Source organism: Odontesthes bonariensis, chromosome 24 (assembly GCF_027942865.1).
Source record: "Odontesthes bonariensis isolate fOdoBon6 chromosome 24, fOdoBon6.hap1, whole genome shotgun sequence".
In the NCBI taxonomy this organism is placed as follows: Eukaryota; Metazoa; Chordata; class Actinopteri; order Atheriniformes; family Atherinopsidae; genus Odontesthes; species Odontesthes bonariensis.
The window spans coordinates 13592710-13618750 of NC_134529.1; the positions used below are offsets into that span (position 1 = coordinate 13592710).

At 39.9% G+C, this 26041-nt stretch overlaps 1 protein-coding gene across 1 annotated transcript in view; it reads left to right on the forward strand.

The window, feature by feature from the left end:
• The first annotated feature begins 230 nt into the window (after positions 1–230).
• The window catches only part of usta (uronyl 2-sulfotransferase a), a 54185-nt gene continuing 28374 nt past the window's right edge, over positions 231–26041 (forward strand). Inside the window, exon 1 of the mRNA XM_075458915.1 lies at positions 231–788. Coding sequence (XP_075315030.1) covers positions 557–788 — 232 coding nt within the window. The 5' untranslated portion in view covers positions 231–556. The remainder of the gene's footprint in view (positions 789–26041) is intronic.

Below are 26041 nucleotides of genomic sequence, written 5' to 3' on the forward strand. Positions count from 1 at the left end.
ATTAAGTTAATAATTTTTCAAACAACCAGCCACTCTTTCTTCTTTATAAAAGGACTAATGTGGTAATCCGCAAGTAATTTAAACTTTTTTTTTTCCAACCACAGACCTACTGTCTGTCTTTGTCTGCGCTGTTGCACAACAAAACACAATGAAGCCCCCTGACTGCGTGTCGTGCCTTTTATTCTGAACACCGGGAGGCGCTGTTTTACGCACTGCAACCCTGACTAATTCCTGTGTGAGGTGGACGTTTCCCCTCTTTCCACGTTCAGTAATCTGACACCCAAAAGACTCGGAGGAAAAGGATGGACCCTTAAACTCGGTTGGAAGGACGGAAGGAAGGAACAGTCAAACAACGAGTGCAAGCGGACAGGGACGGAGCTCAAAGCGAAACGTTGTGCGCAATAAAGAACACCCGTGGCTCCGGGCAGCGGAGGAGATCCTGGGTGCCTACGCGTCTCCAAACTAACCGGCTGTCTGCTTCAAATGATCCCAAAGCTACAAGTTTCCCTTTCCACATGCGGATGGGTGACTTTCCACAGTGCTTTGTGAGGAGGAGATGATGAAGAATTTCAACAGCAGTCCCCTTCACAGCAACAACCAGACTCCCAACCACATCAGAGAGCGACACAACAGAAAGCACAGCTTACTCTCGGTTCTGCCTTTGCGATTCTCCTTGAGAGGTTATGGTTTTTGCATGGCTACGCTGTTCCTTTTCTGTTTCGGCTCTCTTTTTTACCAGCTGAACGGAGGACCTCCTAAAATCCTGCTGGACATCAGACAGTATCTCGGTAAGAACTTTTAATTTCTCCGCGTTGGCTGAAGTTCGCCATATGAGTAATACCTTCAATTAAAAGTTGCTCTGCGTCTGTAGTCGTGTTCCTCTGATGAGAAGTACAAAGATATTTATCCAGAATGAAAAGGTCTCTCCCTTTTTGTAATCAGCCGGAGCTCGGTCCCTCGACTCCATTTACCTCCAATGGATTATTGATGTTGTCACTTTTTTCCTCATCGTAAAACCATCAAGTTAGACACGTGTTAAGTTATTTTAGGATGACATCTCAGCAAGGAATACAATGAGGTGATATCTATTAACCCAGGAAATTAATTAATAAACTACATCTGCTCCGCTTTTGAAATTCTACTTTTAACTTCATTTTGCACCCTGGGAATATCAGTCATAACTTGTCGAAGCTTGATTGTTATGAAATCAAGAGCTTAGCAACTGTTCGGACTGATACTGTATGTGGATGATGACTGACACATCTGTCAGTCAGCTGGCGCGCTCTATCCACGCAGCGCTCATTACGCACGGCTGGCACCGCTGGAACAAAGTGCAACAGAGTTCTGAAAGGTGCCGGTGGCTATTGTTGGATACGTAATTACATGAAAAAGCATGTGAAAGTTTTTAGTTCTAAATGTTTTCAAATTAGCTTTCCAACTTGAAATGTTCGGGAATGTTTCAAATTTGTTTGAATTTACACTTGACAGTGCTACACTGTGTGATAACGAGTAGACATTCTCATATGAGGCTACATTTGTCCCAGCCAGAATCCTGGGCTAAGTGTCTGTCTTTAAGACTAAGACCTATCAAAGGTCAAAAAGGTAATGCATGTTTGTGTGAACAGATCTGATCTTGTCACTCCAGCCGCCTTTGATAGGCAACACATAATCAGATGCAAAGGGGATTTCTTAACAGCACGTTTGTCTTTGGGCTAGAAGCTGGCTGCACCTTGAATATGTGTGTGCTTCTGTGTATATGTGTGTGTTGAAAGGAGGTTGTGTTCCTACCTACTTCTCACAGAGAGCTTTAAGGCCTTTATGACGTGATAAACATCTGGAACAGAATGAGAGCCACTCACCAAGTCGGCCACTAATCCCGCGGGTCAGATTGGTTTCCTGCAGACACGCACTCTGAGACACACACATTCTCTCATGCGTGCATGTGCGCACATGCCATCACACTACAGCTGCATGTAATTGTTAAGCAAAAGCATTGATGTGGTTCAAAACATGAACACTGACAGCTTTTGCTCGCTTTCAGTGTTTGCGCAGAAAATACATTTTGAATACATAAGTTTTATAGCTCCAAGCTTTGCAGCCTGATGGGATTTAGAAGTCAAACTAGTCAATGCAAGTTCCTTCCATTTTAGGGTACCTGCACAGAATGAGTGCATGCACAGTGATAGAAGCTGTAATTTCTTGCACCGTCTCTTCTCGAGAGTTGTCTAAAGCTTGAACAAACACAGACGCATAATCTTGTGGTGTTGACAGAGTAGATGTAAATGCCATTAGCTCAGGCACACACTTTATTGAAAATACCAATAGATGCACAAATTATATGTGCACCATTATAACCCACCAGGGCTCAGCTATGTGTGGACCCTAGGGCAAGGAATCCCTCTAGAGGATCTATGAGTGTCTGGTCCCCACCTGCACGACGTTATCTCCACTGCAGCTCTGCGCAGAAACCCTGAGGACCTGAGGCTGGTCAGACACTCACTTCTCTGTGCTCTATCGAATGGAGGTTTCTTATGTAACAGTGACATGACCACAGTGCAGCACCTCCAGTGGGATCTGGATGAGTAATCTTCTCCATGAGTAATCTTCTATGTTGCGGAAATGCTTTGTTTGAAACAAAAAGTTGTGACAGGGGATGATTGAAAAATGGAAGTTTGAGGTTCTGGGCATGCAGCAAGATTAAGATAAATTTCAGATAACTTTTTGGAAGAAATCTGCTTTGTTGTGGGTTAAGCTATTGTTTGACAACAGGTTGGCTGGAGTGGAGGAAGTGACTTCCACGCAAATCCATATTCAACTGGATCTTTTCCACGGCAGCCCTATGAGCTGATGTAATATATTTGACTCAGCATCGCCAACCTGCAGACATCATGCTAAAACAAGCATGTCACTGAGAAGACTATAAAACTGAAGCTCACTGAAGTCTGTGCTAGTGCTGTACCTGGTTCCCTTTGACCCCCCCACCCTGCCACCATTCATTGTCACTGTATAAATCACATTTTGTATACTACAACAACGTGATGATGTTTGGGAGGAATAAAGGAGGGAAAATGTAGAAACAAAAACTTGAGTTGTGCTCGACTCCAGACTGAAGAACCTATCATCTTGAGGGGCAAAGTATTCCTGTGATTGTGTGGCAAAACGATCTTTGCAGGTGCCTTAAAGAAAGTTTGACATCAGTTCGTAGTCTCCATCTCTGTCAGTAAATGATAGGATGCAAACTCCAACACGCTGTATTAAAGAACCCTCTTACTCCACCAACTGAAATAAGGCGAATAATGAATCCTTTGAAATGCCTGCACCCAGCCAGCACTATGGTGAGCTTCTGCACTTTACTAAAAGCTCTTTCTGTCACTGTGTGCTCAAGATGTCAACCTTCTCCTTAATGATTTGTGGTATTGTTGGCTGCGCTGTGCCAAGATGAATGTGAGGGTTACTGGTGGGATATGTGACAGAGAATAGTAGGTTGATACGGTAGGATTGGGAGTTAGGTGTGTGGGTTTTTCTCCGTCAGAAGCAGAGTAGAGGGAACAGACTGCGTTTTGTTCAGCCCAGTGGGGAGGTTGGTGTTTGAGGCTGTCACTCAACATGTAGTTGCTGTAGCTAAATGGGCGTGCAGACCTTTAGACCTGGATTTATAAGTCTTGTGCTCACCGTTGCGTGTTCCCAGTCACTGACCTCGTCTAACACTCTCTCAAGTCTTTCTTTCTCTCCTTCAGCCATACATGTTGATCTAGCTGCTTTGCCAAAAAGTCTCTTCTCGATTATGCTCGTCTCGTGTTTATCTGGGTGTTATTGTGAACCTGAATGTGTAGCAGTGATTCCCCAGATATTTGAGCTTGCTGAGCAGCACAGCGTCTGACTAGGACATGATTGAATCTATTATTGTTTTTTTTACCAAGATATGATTGAATTTATTGTTGTTGTTTTGTTTTTTTTTAGAAAGTTGGGCGGCAGTTCTGCCTATAACTGGGCTGAGTGATGGATTAGGTGTGATTTTTAACCAGTTTAGGAATCCTTTTATAGAGGAAACAGTCTACGTTCCTGTCTGAGAACGCTACATATAAGACGAATATGAAAGACTAGCAGATTTTTAAGCCAAGGAGGCTGTGTTTGGCCCTTTTTCTTCCTTTTATGCATGCACCACACACCCTGTACTTCTGCTGTAACATACCAAATGCCAGTTGACTTTGAGTGTTGTGTTTTGGAAGCAAAACACAGAGCACTACCTTCTGAAGATGCATCCTTCAGGTTAAGACAGATACACTTCCCCCTTAGACATATGGATAATTGTAAGAGACTCTTAAGGAGACTTAGCTACACAGGTCTTCCTGAGTGCTTGTGTGTTGTAACGGTCTGCATTCCTCATGCCATGCATCGTAAACGCTGAACAAGCTTTATGTGGCTGTCAGTCTATCATCAAGTGTTGGGCTGCTTCTCAAAAGAACTCTGCAACCTTAAAACCCATTCATAAAAGTAACTGCTCAGAAAGCGTCTGGTAAAGTCTTCTAGTTGCAGACTGTTAGGTGGTTTGAGGCATTAGGTCTGTGTGGACATAGAGTAACCTTTGGGATCTCTGCCCTCCCTTCACTTTCTGTCATATTTATGCCATCGCTGGCCGGTAACTGGGAGACAGCAAACTTTGTGTGTAAATCGAGATAAAGCTTGGTTTGGCTGCTGAGCACTTAGCAGAAGTAACTTTGAAAAAAACTGCATACGTAATATTTAAAGTATAGGAGAAAGAATATATGGATGGAAGTGGTGCAGAGGGACAACGGGAAAGAGATCTGTAAGAATGTAGTTAAAGGACACACAAACAACAGTATTCTGTAGTTATTCTTTCCCTTACAAACTCAAACATGCACACCTTGCAATCAGAAAAATGTGCAACAAACACTGTTTTACAATGCCGATTACAAGGGTCAATTCGATTAACTCTTACATTTTGCATTCCTCAACATGAACCCACTAAAATGGCTATCGTCACCCTTAAGCATGTTGTTAAGACAAGCTTTATTTGATGCATACAACTAAAAAGATTTACATAGATTGTGACCTAGAGTGTGGAACGGTACTTAATCACTCTCCCAGCTTTTTGAGCTGAAGACCCTTACTAACCTGCCCCACTAACCTCAAATCTTACCTGCCGTGCTTCTTTGCTAAAATGGGATTAAAAAACATTATGCTTAGCCACATATGTATTTCATTCCAGTGTACAGTCATACAGTGGTGAGGAAAGTGACACACGAGCTACACATTTTCAAAAGCTTTTTTGAGCGAACCAGCAGTGTAAATGTGAGTTTTGGAACAAACCCACTACCCCAGGCGCACCCGCACGCCCACTTCCTTCCAAAGTATATTAAAAACAAGGTGTATTTCTAAATTATAATGGTTTTATTTCTTTAAATTGACAGATTTAGTGGCCCTGACCCTTCGCCAGAAGTGACAGAATCACTTCTTTAAAGCAGTCTACCAAGTGTCAAATAGAATTGAAACAGAGCAGTGCCAGTCAAGCTGCCACTCAGCATTTTAACTGGTTGCCAGGTGTTCATCAGCCTGAGTCTAAGTGAAGTAAGTCTTGTGGAAAAATACTTAAGCTGCCACTTTTGAGTTTATGTAATATACTCATAAAGTATTTGAGTTGAGTTGCAAAGCAAAGCATTTATAGTTAATACTAAAGGCTACTGGTCTAAGATAGTCTCATGTTTAAGAGGTGAAGATAGAACAATATTTTGCATTCGGCCAACACTTTCAGCTGACAAAACTCATTAGGAGGTGCGAGTAGGACAACCTGGCCTCCTTCCTCTGTATTCCCACTGCCTCCGATTTGTTAGTGTTGGGGAAAACTAAGCGTAACCTCCAACAGACCCCAGAAAACAACTCTGGACTGGTGTCACAACCAGCCGAAATGCCAAAACAATTTAGATCGCTTGTAATTTCCTCCAGGTTGGTAAAACAAGCAGTGCTCCCTGCTAAGCAGAGGTGAGCCATGCTCTGTTTATTCAACAGCTTTCTGTCAGGAATGCCAGCTTCTAATTGGCTTTAAGGCTCCATAAAGGGATAATGGTTTTTATTCAATGGAAATTGAAAAGGTCTCACAGTGCTTTGGTTTAAAATTTGATAAAGGCAAAGAATAGATCCATATGCCATGGTTGGGACATCTTTTGGTTGGTCATGATTATCTTTGGATTATTTATCGTCCTCGTTATCACAATATATATATATATTATATAACAGGAGCAATTAGCTTTACCAATTAGCATCTGCATGCCTGAGAGGTTGCTATTGCCATCTCCAGAGAGACAGGCAAACACCAAAACAACACAGGGTAATTATCTTTCATTAGTTCATTTGTTTTTCGCCACATGAAAAGGGAGCAGAAGGAAAGAAAATTACCAATGCCTCGACGCTGTTAAAGTGCAACTGCTGTTCAAAGCTTGCTGAGCAATGGTGGCTATAACCCAAGTGAAATGCCAGACTAATTTGTGGGCAATAGTTTGTGACAGTGTGCTTCTGCACTGTGATACGGGAATGTATGCTGCCTCTGCTTTTGAAAAATGATTTTGAGGGACAAGTAAACATTAGTAGAAACAGAACATGTTCTATGAAATTGGGATTTGCTAGTTATTTCCACAGTTATTCTTCTTTAACCAATATTTATAGTACATGATCACTTCTGTGCTGCGGCTTTTCAGCAAAACTGCACAATATAATTCAATGCCTCAGACAGACAAACTCAAGTCAGCTTAACTTTATGTTATACAGCACTTTTCAAGCAGGAATGCAATCAAAAGTGCTTTGAAGAGAAAAAGCAAAAATTAAAAAGAAAAAAAAAAAAAAAAAAAAAAAAAAAACTGTGTGTGTTATTTCTCAAAATAACCTGAAGTTTCTTAAAACTTAGAGAGGGTTCAAACATACGCTACACTGTGTTCATTATTGAGCATTAGAAGTGCTTGTAGGTATATTTATGAGCCTGGAAAGTAGCCAAGCTGTCTTTCAAGCTCTGCGAAGGTAAGCTAACTGACATGGTTACTCATGAATCTCAATAAAACTGCTCTGAAGTGCTTGTGTGAATAGCAAATGTGGAAAAAGACCGCACCAAATTGTCTGTACATTCTTCTGAACATCTCAGGCGTTCGAGCGTGAAACAGGCTCGTGACGGTAATGAAAACAAATCATTTAGAATCACCTTTGCAGTTCTGTAAACCTAAAAAAATGATTGTTTCTGATTATTTGTTGCCACATGTGTACACTTTATCAAAAGAATGGCACCGTATTCACAAGTTTACCATTTTACCAATTATTTATTTTCATGATTTAGACACTTTGTGAATATAATATAACTGAAAATCCTTTCAAACTTTTATAAACCCATTGTCTTTGATGTTTGTGATGTGAAGAAGGCCAAGAGCTTGAATGAAAGTAGGATTTTGTTTCAGCGAAGAGCGTTACAACGCCTGCCTGAAGCAGGCGTTGTAACTTTCAGAGGTTTTGTGTTAGTGCCTGTGGTGGTATGTAAATAGTTGGGTGGGTGAAACCCACTGGGTGTTACCTTGGCTGATGTGTCTGAAAAAAGCTGATTATACTGTATATCTTGTAATTAAAAAAAAGAAAAATCAAAGCCAGAATAAACAGAGGTTCTATGAAAGAATTAGGTGTTGCCTTATAACGTATAAACGGAGTGTCCTGCTTTAATTATCTCGGCCTTGTTCATGTAGAAGGACAAAACCTTTAATCTGAATCCAAGTTCTTTCATGACAGAATTAGAAACACAATTGCACCCTGCCCCATGAGCATTTTTAGATCAGCCTTGCCTTTCCTCTAATCTCGGTTCCTGAGTGCTGGTAATATATTTTTGAAGTTTCTGTCGCTTCTTTGGCGAGTGTTAAATTGTCTGTTAAACTCTAAATTCCTCATTTTTTTGCCACGGAACATCCAACATTTAGAGCTCTTCTTTCTGTCCAGCTGGCAGCATACAGTACACACTTGCCATCAAACAGGTCTGTGTGGTTTACCGATTTCATTCCAGATTCATCAAAAAAGTGCAGTCAGACTTTTTCTTAGCAGAATCGGGAAACCAAAGCAAAATATTTGTTATAGGACATATTAATCAGAAACATGTTCCCTGGTGGTCAGTGACATACCTTGTTCAAGGAACTCAGTCTGTCTTTACTGAGTGAGTTTACCACAACTCTGTCTGCTCCCCTCATTTCATGGTAATGAAAAAATATATAGTGCTTTAAAAGAGCAGCCTTAAATATATAGCAGGGCAAATAGAGCTGCTGCTTATGTTGTGAAAACCACCATGTGAACTTTTTAAGTTTAATTTGGCCTTGTTTCCCCTTTTTGGCTGAGTTGAACAGAATTCCAGTTTTTAGATCTTTTTTTTTTTTTCTTTTTAAGATAGTAAAGCATTTTACAGCTTTTGTGGCGGGGACTATAAGATAACATTTTCAATGACAATTCGGTCATCCAGCAGCTCACAAGATAGACAAAAACAGCATTGCAATTAGTAAAAAGAATAAAGGCATAACCACATTCATAGACTGTATATGAAATGCAACCCCCTTAACAATGCATATGTTTAATCCTTGATATTATTCAAATATAGGAATGTACTAAAATACACCCCACCTGCAGTTGTCATGAGCGATAAAATGAAAGTAAAGATCAAAACTTCTTTGTGCCACGTTGTACACACATTTATTTCTGCTTTCGCTCCCAAGTTATAAAAAAAAATATCAAATTGGAAGATTTAAGGATGGTACATACAATGAACATGTTGCTACAGTATATTTAATACATGTCCACTGACTTCACTTTTATGTATATTAGATCTTGTGTTGGCCCTGCATATGCAATATAATAGTGACCTGTCCATGGTGTAGCCACCTTATGGTAGTCTTGATAAGCTCCAGCCCCGCATGGCCCTGAACAGAATGAAGGGGGCATGGAAAATGGATGGATGGATAGATCTGGTTTAGTCTTAAATAGCAGTATAAGTGAAGCATAGTAAGTAGGTAGAATGCCTCTTTTCCCCTGTCCCCAAGATGCTGAACTGACTTAAGTACAGATGTTAAATCTTGCTTTGCATCGATAATACAGCATTGAACTTGTGATAATATCAGAAACAGGTTTCACAAAGACATTAAAAATGTTTCTTTTTTCCAAATTATAACACAACACAGCTTTTCTCGAGCCTAGAGGTATTCTAGAGGTCTTTGATCTCTCCACAAGAGCCGTTCCCTCAAAGAGCCAAAATGACCACATGGATTTGCATGCATACAGCCTGCATACACAGTTAGAAATCTAATCAGATATGCCATCCAAATTTGCCTACAAAGTTACATAGGAAACACAAGTGTTTCATACAATATAAGCAGCTGCTCCAAGTGTGTAGCATTCTAGATTTTGTGTTTAATTTCACTGTACTGCAGTGCTTTCCTGTGTTTAGTCTAACGGCTGTTTTCTGCATGTACACCTTTAGGTACTCGAAGAGAATGCATTTATTTTTCTTCAGTGAAAGATAGATTTTACAGAGACATTCCACATATCTGAAGGCCAAGCTAAGCAGAGAAGAAAATTGGGAAAAGATCTCTGTCACACCTCCCAGCCTCCATCCAATCAATGTCTTTTGCAACAGGTCTATATTTCTGCTTGTCACTCAGAATGTTATAACTCTATTGGAGATGAACTGAAGGGGTGAGGTACATTTTAAGAATGATCACCACAAACATCGGCTTCGACACGTTTTGATTCAGAGTTATCTTATTGCTTGCTGATGCGCTACATGGTGCAAAAACAGACACTGTTGGAAATGAATTTGTAAAACTCTGCCGGTATGTCATAGTGTGACCCATCGGCCATCGCACATTAAGGTGCATGTGTGAGGAATACTTCCCAATATTTTTATTTCTGTCTCCTTTTTTTTATGTTTTTTTTTGTTTTATCCTCTGATATCTTTTTTTTTCTTCCCCAAACTGACAGAAGACCTGAAACTTTCTACCTTTCTCCAAAAATCTTTCAAATATCCAGCTGGAATGTGGTCGTCCCTGGTGTAAAGCAAACCTCATCTCTGCCAAATATCTCACTTCTGTCTCAGAATGTGCTCTCCTTCTCTGAAATCCACCTTTGTTCAACACCGCTCCTCTCTGTCTTCCCCAGAATTACTCTCTTTCGTGCTTTTTGTAAGCTTTCTCTCAGCACCCTTCAGTGCAGAATATCGTAGTGCTAAAATTGACATCATGCCATCACCTCTCACATTTACCAAGTCTCCAATAAGTTGAATTTGTATTTTTATTCAATTTTTTATTTTTTTTTGTCATGTTACCCTACAAATAAAAGTTCCTTCAAGTAATGAAGCCCCAGCTGAAGCACACTGCAGTGCTGCGGTCATAATTCTGTACAAATGTTCTGGTCTCCTGGAGAAACCACATTTTCCAGATGTTTTAAAGACGCATCATGACTGAAAGTGCCACAGTCCAAAGCTAACAAAGTCTTTGTTAAAAAAAATACACAAACGCCCATCTTCCACAAAGTTGTTCTTTTTCCTGTACGGTCAGGACTGAGGTTGAGTCCTTATTCTCTCAGCATGGGATTGGTTCTGCAGAGAAGTCAGCTGGCGTCGTTAGTGGTCTTAATTGCATGCTTTAAAAGAAATGGGTTGTATCTGACTTGTGTTCGTGCATGTTTGAGAGAGAAAATTATGGACTGAAATGTAAACATTCCACTGTAGTTATTTTGCAGCCAGCCTAACAGGTTCAGGAATGCAGACTACCACAATAAACAAGTATCTTTTCAGATATGTCATAACTCTCTCTTTCGCTGAGACAGACAGGCAACAGAAGTTTGAAAAGGTGCATTTAACAAGCGGTTAAAGGACATGTAAGGACCCGGATAAACCCATCTCAAGGTTAAATGAGCAGCTCTAGAGTTAACTGGTATTTCTAACACACTGTGTCCCATGAAAAGCTGTCAGTTGTCTGGCATGGTTCGCTGGCCCAGATTCTTGCTGTGTAGTGTTTACACTCATTTACCCAGAACAACTTTGCTACACCAGTCTACTTTGGACCAGGCTGAATTTGCGCCAGCTTGACCATCACTCTATGAAAAGTAGTTCCAATTCTTTGCCACACATTCTTATCCTAAGAACTGCCACACTCTTGTCTTGTTTTTCCTGCCTCAAATAACCCCTTCAAGCTTTTTCCATTTCCATCAGCTCCTTGCTACTTCCTCCTCTGTCTACATCTTCATGCCATCTACCCCCCCTCTGCTCCTTCATAGAAAAATTATTTTCCTGGACAGCAAAAATATGAGTGAACAGATACTGCCCCTGTGTTGTCCTGAGCACTACAGTGAAACACACTGTGAATAGTGTAAACACACACACACTTGTGATAGTACCACTGGGTGCATTGTCTGTGTGTTAGTGCCAGCTGGAACATTTTTGTCTTTAATCAGTGCATGCAGTTCCATTACATACTCAAATGCAGGATTGCAAAACTTCTGTCTCTCTGAGCTGTCCTGTATCATCCTCAACTCCTTTAGGCACCTAGTGTGATGCATGTCTTACCGTTTATCTTCAAGTTTGCAGACTCAAGTGTCACCAGATCCATTTAATTCGTGCACATTTGCATTTTTGTGCCTAGGTGCTGTTCTTGCTGTACAAGTGCTTTTGGTATGAAAATGATGTGTATGGACTGTAAAGTTTCTATAATTTATGATTTCTGTAGGATACATTTGATAGATTTCCTGTTGTCTGTCGGAGACAAAAAAAAAGTGTTTCGATAATACGCCAGGGGAACATAGTTGAATGCAGTCAAATGAGAGGGAGATGTCAAAGCTGGGAAAAAAAGGACGTTCAACTTGTCAAGATGAGAGGCTTTGAGGACAATGAATAAACAGTATTGTTCACTCATTTCGGTGTGTATTTTCAATATTCTGTCTTCTTTTAAAATGTCTCAGCTATCTATAGTCTCGCCAAACTGAGTCCAAACCAACTAAATCTTTTAAAGGCAGCTGAGCACAAACTTAGAAGCCATGATTATCCTTTTTTCTTTGAGCTTACCTCCTTGACCACAAAGATCTTTACAACTTTTCTATCTCTTCCTTGTATCTTTCATAATATGTTGTTGCTCATCCAGTATGTAGCTTAGTGATGTCCTGTGTATAATTAGCTTTTCGCTTCTAATGAGGTGGTTCTGAAAGGCTGAAGTAAACCGCTGACCACCGGCTAGCGTAGCTTAGCCCACATTGCTAAATTACAGAGAGGCTCAATTTTCAAGGTCACAGATGGCAGCCCACTGCGCTTCAGTGAGAAGTCAACATAGAAAACATTTAGTTTACTCCGGTTATGATGCTCCATGCTGGAAACACTCTTAATAGTACTTTTACAATTAGGGAGAATGGAACAGCACAGAGCATCGTACATGGTTTGACATTAAATAAATGTATACAGTAATATATAAAAATCGACAAATATTACTGTATATATATTTATTTAATGTCAAACCATGTACGTTTCCATTTCCTGTTAACATATCAAAATGTCTGTGAGGCATAGTGAAAAATAAGTGAGTCTGGTCTGTTGCGTAACCAATTTTCTAAAATATTTTGCCAAAAAAAACATATGAACTAATACACATGTACTGTGTACTTAAGGCAGCAAATAGCTTGTTAGCCTGTTAAATTTCAATAAAGTCCAGAGTGAAAGAAAAAGAAGACAACTTAGGAGAACAGAGATTCTCAGAAGACAGTGGATATCCAGTGTCTTAACTTGTGTACACCACATAGCTATCTGGGAAATAAGTATGACTTGATTTATACCATTATTGCATGTTTTACAAATGAAATCCCAATCTGTGAAGTATAACTCAATTTGCATTAAAAAGCAAATACACAATTAACATGCAGAGGGCTCTAAAGGATTCCAATACTTGCGCTTTAGTTGATCTAAACCTCCAGTCTGCTCCAGACTTCTCTGCATTCATCATTCGTTAATGCAGATGCACACTGCTCAGGAACACACACTTGAGTGTAGGAGTTGCTGCTTGTTTATTTCAAGGGTAAACAGTTGGGGGAGCAGCAGAAACTGGGCCCATGTGAGTTATTCTTTTTTTTTTCTCACAGAACAGGTCCCATCCCTCCTGGCCATGCTGTTCCTCAGAGATTGAACAGTGCGTTTGTCAAACCAGGCTGTTGAGGAGCTTGTGTGTGTGTGCGCGCTTTTGTGTGTGTGGCTTCTGTTCTGTGAAGTATTAAATGCTTTTCAGGGAAGGAAGTGCTGTGAGTCCTGCTTGGCACTACTTCCTCATTATCCAGATGTCCTTTACTTTGCTCCCTCCTTTATCTCTTCTCTACTTCTTTCATTATCTTCTTTTTCTTTAATCTCTCTCTGACAGTTTTGCCTTCAGGACTAGAGTCTTAATGAATAGGACAGATTCCCTGCTTATTTATAGGCCAAGCTAAAAGCGTTTGCCCACACAAACTCTCACATCTGACACATTGATTACAGGTCAGGGCAGACTGTCTGAGTCTGTGAACTGTGACCAGCAGCATGAGGACAAAAATGACCACGACTGACCGCAAGTACTGTTAGACACATGCATAATCTGTGCCAATGTGTGGTTTAGTGCTGACGTTTCTACAGTATGAGGGACATACTGAGGTGAAAATGTATGTAGGATCCAGCCCTAACTAATCCTGTATGTTTAAAACTGGGTGGGGATGTTATTAATTTTTTTCCTCAGTCTGCTCTAGGTTTTTTTTTTTACTGATCTCAAATTTCAGTTCAGTGCTCATTTTTCAAACATTCCTGTAGAGTGTGCAAATGCTAGATTAATGGATGCTTACCACAGAACATGCTGTAAAACTTGCCATTCAAAGCCACTCGGCCAGACCGCAATTAAGAGTCAATCGTCATAGCTGCCCTCAAATGACAAAGCAAAACATCAGATGATGCTTATAAATGAATACTGGCTATTTCCTGCCATGGCTCACTATGTGTGAGTTACTTTTAGGCCTGCATTTTAAGCCACATCCATGTTTCCAAGTTACAAGTCAAGGGTGAGAGAGTTTCCCTCACCTTGACGCTGTGGCGCTCAACCGGTGGACATGAATGGACAGCGGCGGCGATGCATGGATACTGCGTTTGTTTGCCTCTGCCTTGCTTGGATGTGTACACTGGCAATATGTATGTGTGAGACTGAGAGAGATGTGTCAGACTCAGTAGGGTGCCTGTTGGGAGAGTGGATACAGTACAGGGTCTCATTGTGTTACTTCTTACCAATGTAACCCTGCCTTAACACATCGACAGGGGCAGATTTAGCACCTTCAGCCCTTCTACATGCTTCCCTCTGCCCCTCATGATAGAAACAGGTGGTGGACTACACTTGACACTTTTAAGGAAACCCACTTTATGAAGAAAATTTGGTTCCTAATGACCCGTAATAGGTGTGTATTTCTCCATAGCCTCTCTTTAGCACTTGTGGTTTGGATTTCATTGCAACAGGGGTGAGTAAAGAGGAAACAACCAAAGAGTGCTCAGAAACTGACTGTGCATATGCTGTGTAGTATGCAGTATGACAGTGTTTGAAGTATTTATTCATCTGTGCCTTTATTAGCATAATGAAGAGCCTCTTTCTCAGAACTGTTGAGATTTAATGAGGGAAATTTGGTTGCTTAAAGGATAAGACCGGTTTTTTGACATTGGGCCCTTGATTTCACATTATAACATGATGTTCTACTCACCCCTGCTTGTTGTTGAACATTTGGAGCTGTTCCGAAGATATTCGAGAGGCGTCTGGCTGCTCTCTTGAGATATTCGGCCATGAAACGGTTTCCTATGGGCAAGCTTATACAGGCACAAACTATGCTGTTTATAATTTATTAATTACTGTACATTAGCACTGATAACGTGGAGGTGCGTCGCTTACTTAAAAAAATCCGGGTTACTGTAATTTTAATTTTTTTGTCGTAAAGTGGGTGTTACTGACGTCCTCGTCGTGCTACTGCCACAGACAGCCCACAGACCTGCTGCCTATTTATTCATTCGGCTAAAATTCAAAATTAGTAACCCGGATTTTTTTAAGTAAGCGACGCACCTCCACGTTATCAGTGCTAGTGTACAGTAATTAATAAATTATAAACAGCATAGTTTGTGCCTGTATAAGCTTGCCCATAGGAAACCGTTTCATGGCCGAATATCTCAAGAGAGCAGCCAGACGCCTCGCGAATATCTTCGGAACAGCTCCAAATGACCAACAACAAGCAGGGGTGAGTAGAACATCATGTTATAATGTGAAATCAAGGGCCCAATGTCAAAAAACCGGTCTTATCCTTTAAAGGCTTATTTTTCAAGTCAGCACTGATATTTGCCTTTCCATCCAATTATCAAATGGATCAAAAAGTCCAACAACACTGATCTTCCTTCCTTCTTAGATTATTAGTTATTTCAACTATAGATTATACTGTCAGCCAGACATACTTCCATTACACCAACATAGACCCTTTATATTTATTTTACAATAAATTGCAAAATCCTTCCAAGATGTCAAGAGCCTGGCAGCTTGGACAATAGGACAACAGGACACAATGCATGTTTTATACACTGCATGCTTATTGTGACGCCAATAACATTTTTGTGGGTCTTTCAATGTAGACATAAGCCCCCCCTCATGCCCAAGCTGGAGGCCTGTGGCTTGCCAACCAACTGCTCCTTGATTCCTTGATGTGCCTAGAAAAAAACCCAAAAGGTTATCAAGATTTTGCAGTGGCTGAATTGGCTGAATTGGCTAAATTGTGGAATAACTTGCCATTTTAGGATAAATTTGCTCCCACCGTTGAGCAATTCAAATATTTGTTGAAGACACATCTGTTTTTCTTGGCCTTCCTTTCGAGTTGAGCAATTTTATCCTCCTGAAAGATTTAACTGTTATTTTTATAATGTATTATTTATTATTTTTTTTGTTGTACTGTTATTCTGTGAAGTACTTTGGTCAACCTCAGCTGTTTTTAAATGTGCTGTAGAAATAAAGGTGACTTGACTTGACCCGTTTAAGCCACCAGGGACGCGCTTCCTGTACCATGTGTGTTGCTTCCTTCCCTATTACAGAATAATTAACACGGTAACTTGCCAGTCACAACTAACTGATTAGTCTCTATCTGCTGTAAGGCAAGAATTCTGCACAAATAGATGACATTTCATCCTTCTTTATTTCTTACAATCAGATTATACCTCAGATAACTGAACTTTAGTGTATATCGGGAGAATGATGCATTGTGTGAGCCTTTATCCATGTAAGTTGCTTTTTTTCAAGTGTTTTTCATGTCAAACATCTACATATTTACAGGCTACATCACTTGGATCATCTGGTCTTGTGATACACCTGCTTTAGTTGTACAGCTTGGACACGAATTAAACAGACCAATCCCAGTTTATCTTGTAGTTCTCTCAGATTTTGCCTTTAAATTGATGATTTATGATATTTCCTGATTGATACTGCAGTAGGCAGCCTGTTTTCAAAGCATACATCAATAAATGCTGATTTGCTGTTCTTGGAAGTCTGAGCTGCCATCTGTTGTTTATTGCTTAATAGTTGCTCTTTGCTCTGTTTCTAGCCACCGTTGTCCAGGCAAGTGCCAAATGGCTGTCACTGCAGTATCACCAAACTGGTCAAACACTGTCACTCCATTTTACCTCGGCTAAATAAGTATTTCAACATCTTCAAATAGAATATTGGTTCAGTCAGAATGCTTTGAAGTGTAGACAGTGAACATGTTTCTGATTACGCAATCATGACACTTGATACTTAAAGTTTGTTAGAGTTCTCTTCTGTAGTGGGACAGATCTCCCTTACCGACATGTGCTCAACACATGGCATTTGCACTTTATTTGGTACCTCCTGAGAAGGAAAAAAAAACATGTAGTCAGACGTGTGTGTTTTTGTGTGCCCCTGACGTGTGTACTAAGTTTTGGGAGGAACTTGGATAATGTCATAGGGCACAAGGTGGTCTGTTGCAGACGCACATCCTGTGGGTTCTGATCTTGGGAACTGTAAAGTGTCCTTGCACACGTGCATTTTTGCATACACACACATTTTATTCTTTTGCTGTTTCTCTCTCATATGCACTTAAACACATGTTTAGACCTCGGTTAAGCTTGTGCCATTTTTTCCCTTCTCACACATCACACTTTTCATTCTAACTGCGTACTATCTGTCTTTCTTTTTTTGGTTCTTTCGCACGGCACGCATTCACAAACATACATGCATGCATATCCTTAAAGAACTGAGCACAAAACAAGGGAGTTGCCGTGTCCTGATCTAGCTGTGGTTTAACCTGGCACTGACCGACGCTGCAGACCGAGATGGAGCCTGACAGCAGTTTCCGTCAAATGAGTATTTATGTAACAGATGATGCAGGCATGGAGGTCAGGGCTGTGCCACCATCCACTGTGTAATTAGTGAGAGGTTTGGGGGTTTTGCAGCAAGCACACAACTACACAAAAGCACTCGTCATGTACATGTACAGTCCCGATAGAATAGACAATAAGTGTAGACACTTACCGATACCCCTTTGAGTGGACTAAATCACTGATTATAGAGACTGCACAAAGTTTCATACATTATGTGCAGACGTGAGTGTACAGTAGGACTGTCTGCGCAGTGTTGCTGTGCATGGAATGCAGATAAAAGTAGAGAGGGAGAGTCATGGTTTGGAAGCATTTGATTTTTTCCAAAGTTGTTATTTGGTAAGAAAACACTGCAACAATATGATTATAATGATGATGTATTAGCTGCTGAAAAGTGAAGGAGTTTCTTCAGTTAGATATCTAAAAAATTATTGTTATTTAAATAACATTAGATTCTTAGCAGAACGTATGATTTTGTTGACTTTTCCTGTTAATTTACAGTAATTGTGTCGTTTTTTTTAAACAATCTTTTTTTTGCATTTGTGTTTGGGATGTAGAGCTGCATACAAAGATCTGTGCTACAGGTCAAAATGTTTGCTGCATATGAAACAGTCATCAACATTTTAGATTGTTAGATTGTTTTCTTTTTTTTTTTTTCAGTTTTTAGTTAGTAGTTTTTTCAGGTAGCCATTTTCTCATTCCGTGGTGTACTCAAGAAAGAGCACCTAACCTAAACATGACCTAGCCACTGAAATGGCCCCCAAAGCCCCAGTCAAAGGGCTATATGACCACTACTCCTTAATCCCCAAAAGAAAAGGGGCATCTTACCTTTGCAAAACAGAAAGGTATTGAAGGGTAAATGATAGAGCCATTGTAAAGGTAAAGCTGGATAAAGGAAAATAAAGATTTTGACATGGCCCTAACTGTTCCTCAATACGCATCTATGAAAATCTGTGGACAGGCCTCTCACAAGCAGAACTGCTCTACAGGATTTTTTTTCTAGCTGCTGCAATGCTAAAGGATGTGTTATATCTGTATATTCTTTGTAATCCAGGTCATAGTAAAATAGAGGGCAACTTGACTTCTGTACCTTATTTTAACATTGTTGCAAAGTATTGACCATGCAGGATGCCCATACTCATTCTAGGGAGCATTTCTTAAAGATCCCATTTTTGTTATACACTCTGATTATTTTTAGTGTTTTTGATTTCATGTACTTTGCTACTCTTAATGCGAGTATAGTGTACAGTGAACATATTTCTTTATTTGTTAACTTTTAAGTAGAAAAGCATTTTTTACAGACTTCAGATTTGCTTAAGCTGTGAATGGCTTTTTGATACATTCAGATACTAATCAAATCAAATCAAATCAAATTTATTTGTATAGCACATTTCATGTACAAACAGTTCAAAGTGCTTTACATAAAATAAAAGCATTGCAGCAGGGAGTGCAAGAAGCATTAAAAATACATAAAATAATATAAAGAGAAACAAATAAAATCATTTAAATGAATTTAAAATCAGGCAACAGTCTAGATAAGTTAAAAGATATTTCATGCATAGACACATGAGAAAAGAAATGTTTTTAACCTGGATTTAAAAATGTCTACATTTGGTGAAAGTTTAATCTCCAGTGGCAGTTTGTTCCACTTATTTGCAGCATAACAGCTAAATGCTGCTTCTCCATGTTTAGTCTGGGCTCTGGACTGGACCAGCTGACCTGAGTCCTTGGATCTAAGAGCTCTGCTGGGTTTATATTCTCTGAACATATCACAGATGTATTTTGGGCCTAAACCATTCTGGGATTTGTAAACCATCAGCAGGCTTTTAAAATCTATTCTGTGACTGACTGGAAGCCAGTGTAAAGATTTAAAAACTGGTGTGATGTGTTCAGATCTCTTAAGCCCCATACACACACGTCGCTGCTATTTACTCGCTCAGCGAGTGAAGTCAATAGAATGTCTATGTGTTCACGCGAGGCGAGGAGGCGAGGAGGCGAGTAGGCGAGGAGAGTACAAGCGAGTACAAGCGATGCGATGTGGGCGGATTCCGAGATGAACATATTTCAACTTCGAGCGACGCGAGTAAAAGCGAGTAGCCAATTAAAATGCAGAATACAGATTATTGACAGGTGACGTTCCCCCAGTGTTCTCCAAACAGTGGCCACCCAACTTCTACACACCAAGTTAGCAAAAGCACCCAAGCGAGTGGCGAGTAGGCGAGTGAGCGAGTAGCGAGTAAATAGCAGCGACGTGTGTGTATGGGGCTTAAGTCCGGGTTAAAACTCTAGCACCAGCGTTCTGGATGAGCTGCAGATGTTTAATGCTCTTTTTGGGAAGTCCAGTTAAAAGAGCGTTACAGTAATCGAGTCTACTGGAGATGAATGCATGGATGAGTTTCTCCTGGTCTTTTTGGGAGAGGAAACCTTTAATTCTGTTGATATTTCTGAGGTGGTAAAAAGCTGCCTTGGTGACAGCTTTGATGTGGCTGCTGAAAGTCAGATCTGAGTCTATCAACACTCCGAGGTTACGAACTTGGTCAGTGATTGTAAGGTCCCGAGTCTCAAGATATTTACCAACGCTGACCCTCTTCTCTTTGCTACCAAACAGAATGATCTCAGTTTTGTCTTCATTTAATTGTAGAAAATTATCTCTCATCCAGGTGTTTACTTCCTCCAGACACTGACACAGTACGTCTGCTGGGCTGCAGTCGTCCGGTGACAGAGACACATAAAGTTGTGTATCGTCTGCATAACTGGGGGACTCCACAAGTCATGGCCACTCGCTCAGATTCATTTTTTACTAAAGAATCTCTTGTGCCGCTCACAGCTCTTTTTAACTGACAGCCAGTGATACTACCTGACCTTCATGAGTGCAAACAACATGCATGAATGGGTCATATCTTTGTGAACTCACACCTCTCTGTCTCAGACAGAACTGTGTAAAAGTCATATTTAGGTTTGTCGTTGGGGCCCATGTGAAAAGTAGCATGCTTCAGTGGATTACAGGCACACATTTGAGTGGAGATTTCTTTTTCTGTCTCCTCTGGAAAGATTTTAAGGCAGTCTAACTTTTGACGAGGCCGATAAAAAACAAAAAGCCATTTCATCATTTCACCCTGCATCTCAAACTTCTGCCTGCTTTCTTAAATCTTTATCTTTCTTTTGCTTATTTCTCCTCCTGACCCTCACCTTTGGTCCATCTTTCATTTCCCTCACTCTCTTCCCTGTGCCTCACTTCGGTGCGAGACTTAGCACCACACAGGCTCTCTTTATGCCGTCTGTTTGTTCTGCAGGGCCAAGCTGATGCTCCTTCCTTGCCATTCTTACTAAGTCACACTCAGGCTGCTGCTTCTGCTGGGCGGACATTTGAGAATTACTGAATGTGTGTGTAACTTCTGTCATGGCCTATAATAGTATGCAGTGGAATGCATGTATCTCGTGCCATCAACCAGAAAACAAGGCTCTTACTCACAGCTGGATGAGTCTCTGGCCAACGCTTTCTGTGAGGAAGCAATAAGATTCCATCACACTCCACATCCAGTATGTTTTTTAATCGTTACAGCCGTTAATCTTCATTTGATGTTATGAGTAAATTGTTGTCATGTGCACATCACATATCAAGTACAGAAGAAAGCCTGTTTTAGGCTTTTTGAAGAACGATTTCAGTCCTTTGATCTGTGTGCATGCATACAGTACTCTGTGTCTGTGGGTGCATAATTCTGTGCTCCCTAGTGGAATCAAAAGGCTTCTCTTTGTTAAAGGCATTTCAGTCCATTGAGAAAGCTGCCAGATATTGCACTTCATCTTCTTCCTCTGACCTCTGCAGAGACCTCAGAATCTGATTAGATAACAATTTGTTTCCGATTTACCCCCACCAACTTTCTTTTTCATTTCCTCAGTGTGCTGTTTAGCAGCTGCTTTTCCTCTTGTGTCACATGATGACCTCTGAGGAATTCATGGTTCACTTTAGTAATTCACTACCTTCCAATCCCTCCTTCATATGGTGCTTTTTGTCATTCTTCCTTTGCCGCAATTCTACTTCTCTTCCTCTGAAAGAACTCCCCGAGAACTTTATCCACACCCCCAAAGACTTCCTCAGGGCATGGGAGAGGAAAGTGATTTACATGTGTATTTTATTGCTTGTCTGCAAGCATGTATTCTGTGTTTCTCTCCTTATAATTTGGAGTTTAAGAAACCATAAGAAGAAAGAGAGGAAAAGCAGTTGAGTGAAGACTTTAACAAGTTTGGAAGGGAGTTGTCTTTTGGCAAGAGTAGAGGAGAATATCTATTTCACTGTGATTTTTATTGCTAAATGTGCAGCTCAAGGCTCAGCTGATTAGCTTAGCATAACATACACATAAAACAGGAAACAGGAAAGCAGCTAGCCATTCGAAGATACCAAAATCCACCAACCCGCACAGTCTAATACATAAGCTTTAGAGGTGCTGCTTGTCTCCTATCAACGTTTATTGCATTCTCATTGGCTGTAGCTCCTTGCTGACTCAGCAACTCATTCCAACTCCTTGACGACATAAAACTAGATATTCGTTCAGAGAAGTGAACATATTTGTGTATCTGACAAATAACTTCTTGGAATTATTCACACACAGAGATAAGTGACTGCAGATCGAACCACCGATTTGTCTCAACTCAAAATCTTGTCAGTTAAACGAGGCTTTATAGACCTTCAGGGTGACATAACTGACAATTAACTGTTTTAATGTTCACAAATGTAACCTTCTAGAAAGTCAGGCGAAGAAAACCCTTTGCATCTTCACAGCAGAATTTAGTGTTAGAGACTTGCAAATTAACTTGCAAGTCTGCAAGTTGTGGCAGACTTGAATGGAAAATTTCATGGGAATAACTAATTACTATCTAATTGTGAAACCCAGTGGTGGATTGATCATGCTTTGGACTTGTGTTGTAGCTAGTGGTATGGTAACATCTCACAAGTTAACAGAAGAATGGATTCAGTTCACTCATTTAAGCGTTTATAAAGTCTTCTAAAATCAGAAGGTTTTCTTGAAAACTTAGCTGTCCATTGAAATATGTTTATGTCTCAATCTGATGACATGCGTTAAAATACATTTTAGTGTAATAGAATAGTAAATACTATATCGTTAAAGCAAATTTTTTATTGTAAATTATGGATGTTGCCCGAGTGTTTCTCAATAAGTCAGTAAAAGAAAAATGATGACAGGATGATGACACATAAATGCATGTTAAATTGGAAAAGCTTAAGCATCTTCTAAAATCTGTGGACCGACCTAAAAACAAGCATGTGTTCATATCACTTTTAGAAAGATAAGATTTGGCAGCAAAAATATTTTCACAAACTTTTCTCTTTCCTTATTGTTTTAAAACTATAAATATATGATTTATCATTTCCAATTCCCTTTGGAAATCTGGTCCTATTCTTTCTTGCATGTTTGGTTTGATATTCTGTAGAGCCATGTAGATGTAATTGCTTCGTGTTTCATAGTTTGTCCTTCCCTGTAGGGTTAAAGCTTGCTGCTCTGTGTGGACTCTAGGTTTCTCAGTGGCTACATGCACATCCAAGCATAAAACCAAAAGCAAACAGATAGCCGAGGCTCAGCGTGAAAACACGCACAGTGGGAGAAATTGTGCAGATTTGAAAACTCGTGAACCTTCTTTGAATTATGGTGGGACACATAAACACAAAGCAAAGTTTCTTGGCATTTAACAGTAGGAGTTTCTTGCCTAAACGCTGTTGTTATGACTGCTCTTCAGTTTTAGAAACCGTGGAGGTGGAAAAGAATCTTTCATGACTTACATCATGACAAGGCAGAAAAAAATGCAAAACAGGTCTTAAGATTTGCTTCAACCACAGCCTAAAAATACCAGACTTTTATGATGATTGCCCAACAAAACCAGCCTTTCTAGATTTATCTCAGCATTCCCTCAATCATGATTCAGCTGCATCACCAGGGAACCCTAAAAGGTAGGTGTCACTGTTGTTCAGTTGACATTGTCATGATGAAGGGAGTGGTGATTACACACCATGTTCATTTTCTTGCTAATTGTTACTACTTAAATGTCATCACGGGCAGAAATATTGGAGAGCGTACATATGTTGTAGTCCACAAGTCACTTCTTTGACCCCCACCGATCATCAGGATCATAATTATGTGTGAGGAAAACACAGAAACAGGCTTCAGAGTCATAAACAAGTGGTGTCATGTTTAAAAAAAACAAAAAATTATTATTTTTTGGAGAAAAATTATTTAGCTTGGGCTAGGCTCGGGGCCAAGAGAGCTGTGTTGTAAACAAACAATTAAAGTAGGGTGTTTTCTGTTTTTCTTTCTCTCAGGGTGCCGAGCTTCAATCACAGCCTTCTGTCCCCGTTACAGTTGAGAGAGTGTGTCGGTACATTTAAAGAGGATTACATCGAAGGTTCCCAGCTGAAATGCTGTTGAGAAACTATTTGGCTAAACAACTAAAGATTTTTTTTAATTGTCTGTCTTATTTTATGGGCGCATTTTGTTGCAGATAAGATGAAAACTTTATCCCACGCTGATACATGTACAAAAGGAAATCTCTTTCCAAAAGCTGCTTCACTCATATTCCAGAGACGCATTAAACAAGCTGATTTAACTATCACTATTTTACTAATACTGTGAATTATAGTTAGATCTTCATGTAAGATAATGGCTAATACAACCTGTCCACGAGTGACAGTAGGTAACTGTGAGTTATCTGCATGAAACAGTATTTTTAGCTCAAAGATTTCCATTTTTTGTTCGATTAGCAAAACTCCACCATCAAAGCGCAGAACTTTTTGATTGCTGATGTTACATGATCTCAACATGAGTAAATGTAGAAGCATCACCTACTCTCGTAGAAATTTTGGCTGGTGAGGCAGAAAGTGTCCTGCTGGACATTTAGGGGATATGTGATGTCTCTGGTGCCAGGATTGTGCTGTTATTTTACACTGCAACTCTTTGTAGTGATTGTAAAGTTTTATAAAGTCATAATTCTTCGTTCCATTTTCAGTTAAGCTTGCACCAGTGGTGTTATTGTGTAGCTGTGGGGCCCGCTCATTTATGCATGATGCATTTCCACATCTGGCCCTTGTTTTAAAAGTTGTTTTAGAGCTGGTGTAAAGCAACGCTGGCCAGGCAGTTGCCCAGTTGTGGTTGGTTTATAACGGGCTGGCTGTTATTGTTGTTGTTGTAGATGGAGTTGACATTTTTTATATCTTAAAATGCAAAGAATTACACACATTTGACAAATTCGGACTCAAACCCTCAGAATATTTTCCTATCTTCCTGAGCTGCTGACAAGATAATGTCAGTTTAATCTGAGGCATGCTCATTCACCATGTTATTATATGGATTTCATGTGCACACAGAAAAATGTGAAATATTCATTGCCTTTCCTTTGTATATTTAGCTGATTTTAAGTATGCCAACCATTAGGTTTATACATAAAGTTCCTCCTGCCCCATTGGATATTTTTTATTCAACTTGCTACAGATTTAGAAGACAGATTCAAAAGGTCACCTCCATTTGACTTTTTTTGTAGGGGTGTGTTGGAAAAATTACTGGTCAGTCAAAATGACCACCGGCAGGCTCTTTATCCACACGGACAGGGTAGAAAGACATCTGGTGTCGTGGCCGCATGCCCACAGGTCGAGACAAGGTACGTACAAGCTGCACGAGAACTCTGGCGCTCTCTGGAAGGGGATTGACTTCTTAAGAATTAGCAGAAATTTATCAGAACATGAATGAACGAGAAATATTTTATTCATCCCAAAAGGAAATGATATAATATCATGTCATATCTGTATATCATATCCTATGATTATACATATCACACCCTGTTATTAACAGTTTTGTGTCTTTCTCATTGCTGTGGCAATGCTGACATAAATTTTCCTGGAAGTCATATTCAAGGAAAAACTTGCTCATCACATCAGTTCCTCAGTTGTTCGGAGGGATTTGAATATGTGCGGCTGGTGCATGTGTTCATTTCAAAATAACCTGATGTTACACCTGTTTTTATCTAAAAACCATTGACGATAAAAAAAAAAAAGTATCGTCATTTCCACGCAAGGAGCGATATTTAACATATTTTACTCACATTTACATCAGTTTGAAACATTTCAAAATGCAAAAACCAAAATTCTTTGTTCCCAGTTTGAAAATTCGCCTTTCAAGTGATTAAAGTCATTTTCCTTCAGGCGTTTTTTAGATTCAGGTATCATGCTGTAATGTTGTGTTGTGGCTGCTTGGCTGCTCCTCACTCTGCATGCTTGAATGGCCTCACTTGATTTATTTCACTTTGCTCGTGTTCATTCAGTTTTATTAACTGCCTCTTTACCTCAGCAAGTTTTCAGGCACCAGGTCAAGTGTAAAAGCTACTTGTGAAGGTTTGAGAAGTATTTTTTTAAATAGATTCTAAATGTAATCCACAGCTTTTTTTTTCCTTTTCCACAGTTAGTCAAGTTTTACAAGCTAAAAACTTGTCTTTAAATCATAGTGATACTCACATGGATGATTTTCTTATAAATTCAGTTTGTTTAGTTTTCCCTGAAGTACTGTAAATAGTTGAGCTTTTTCTTCTCTTGTTCTTCTCTGTCTTCTCTTCTCT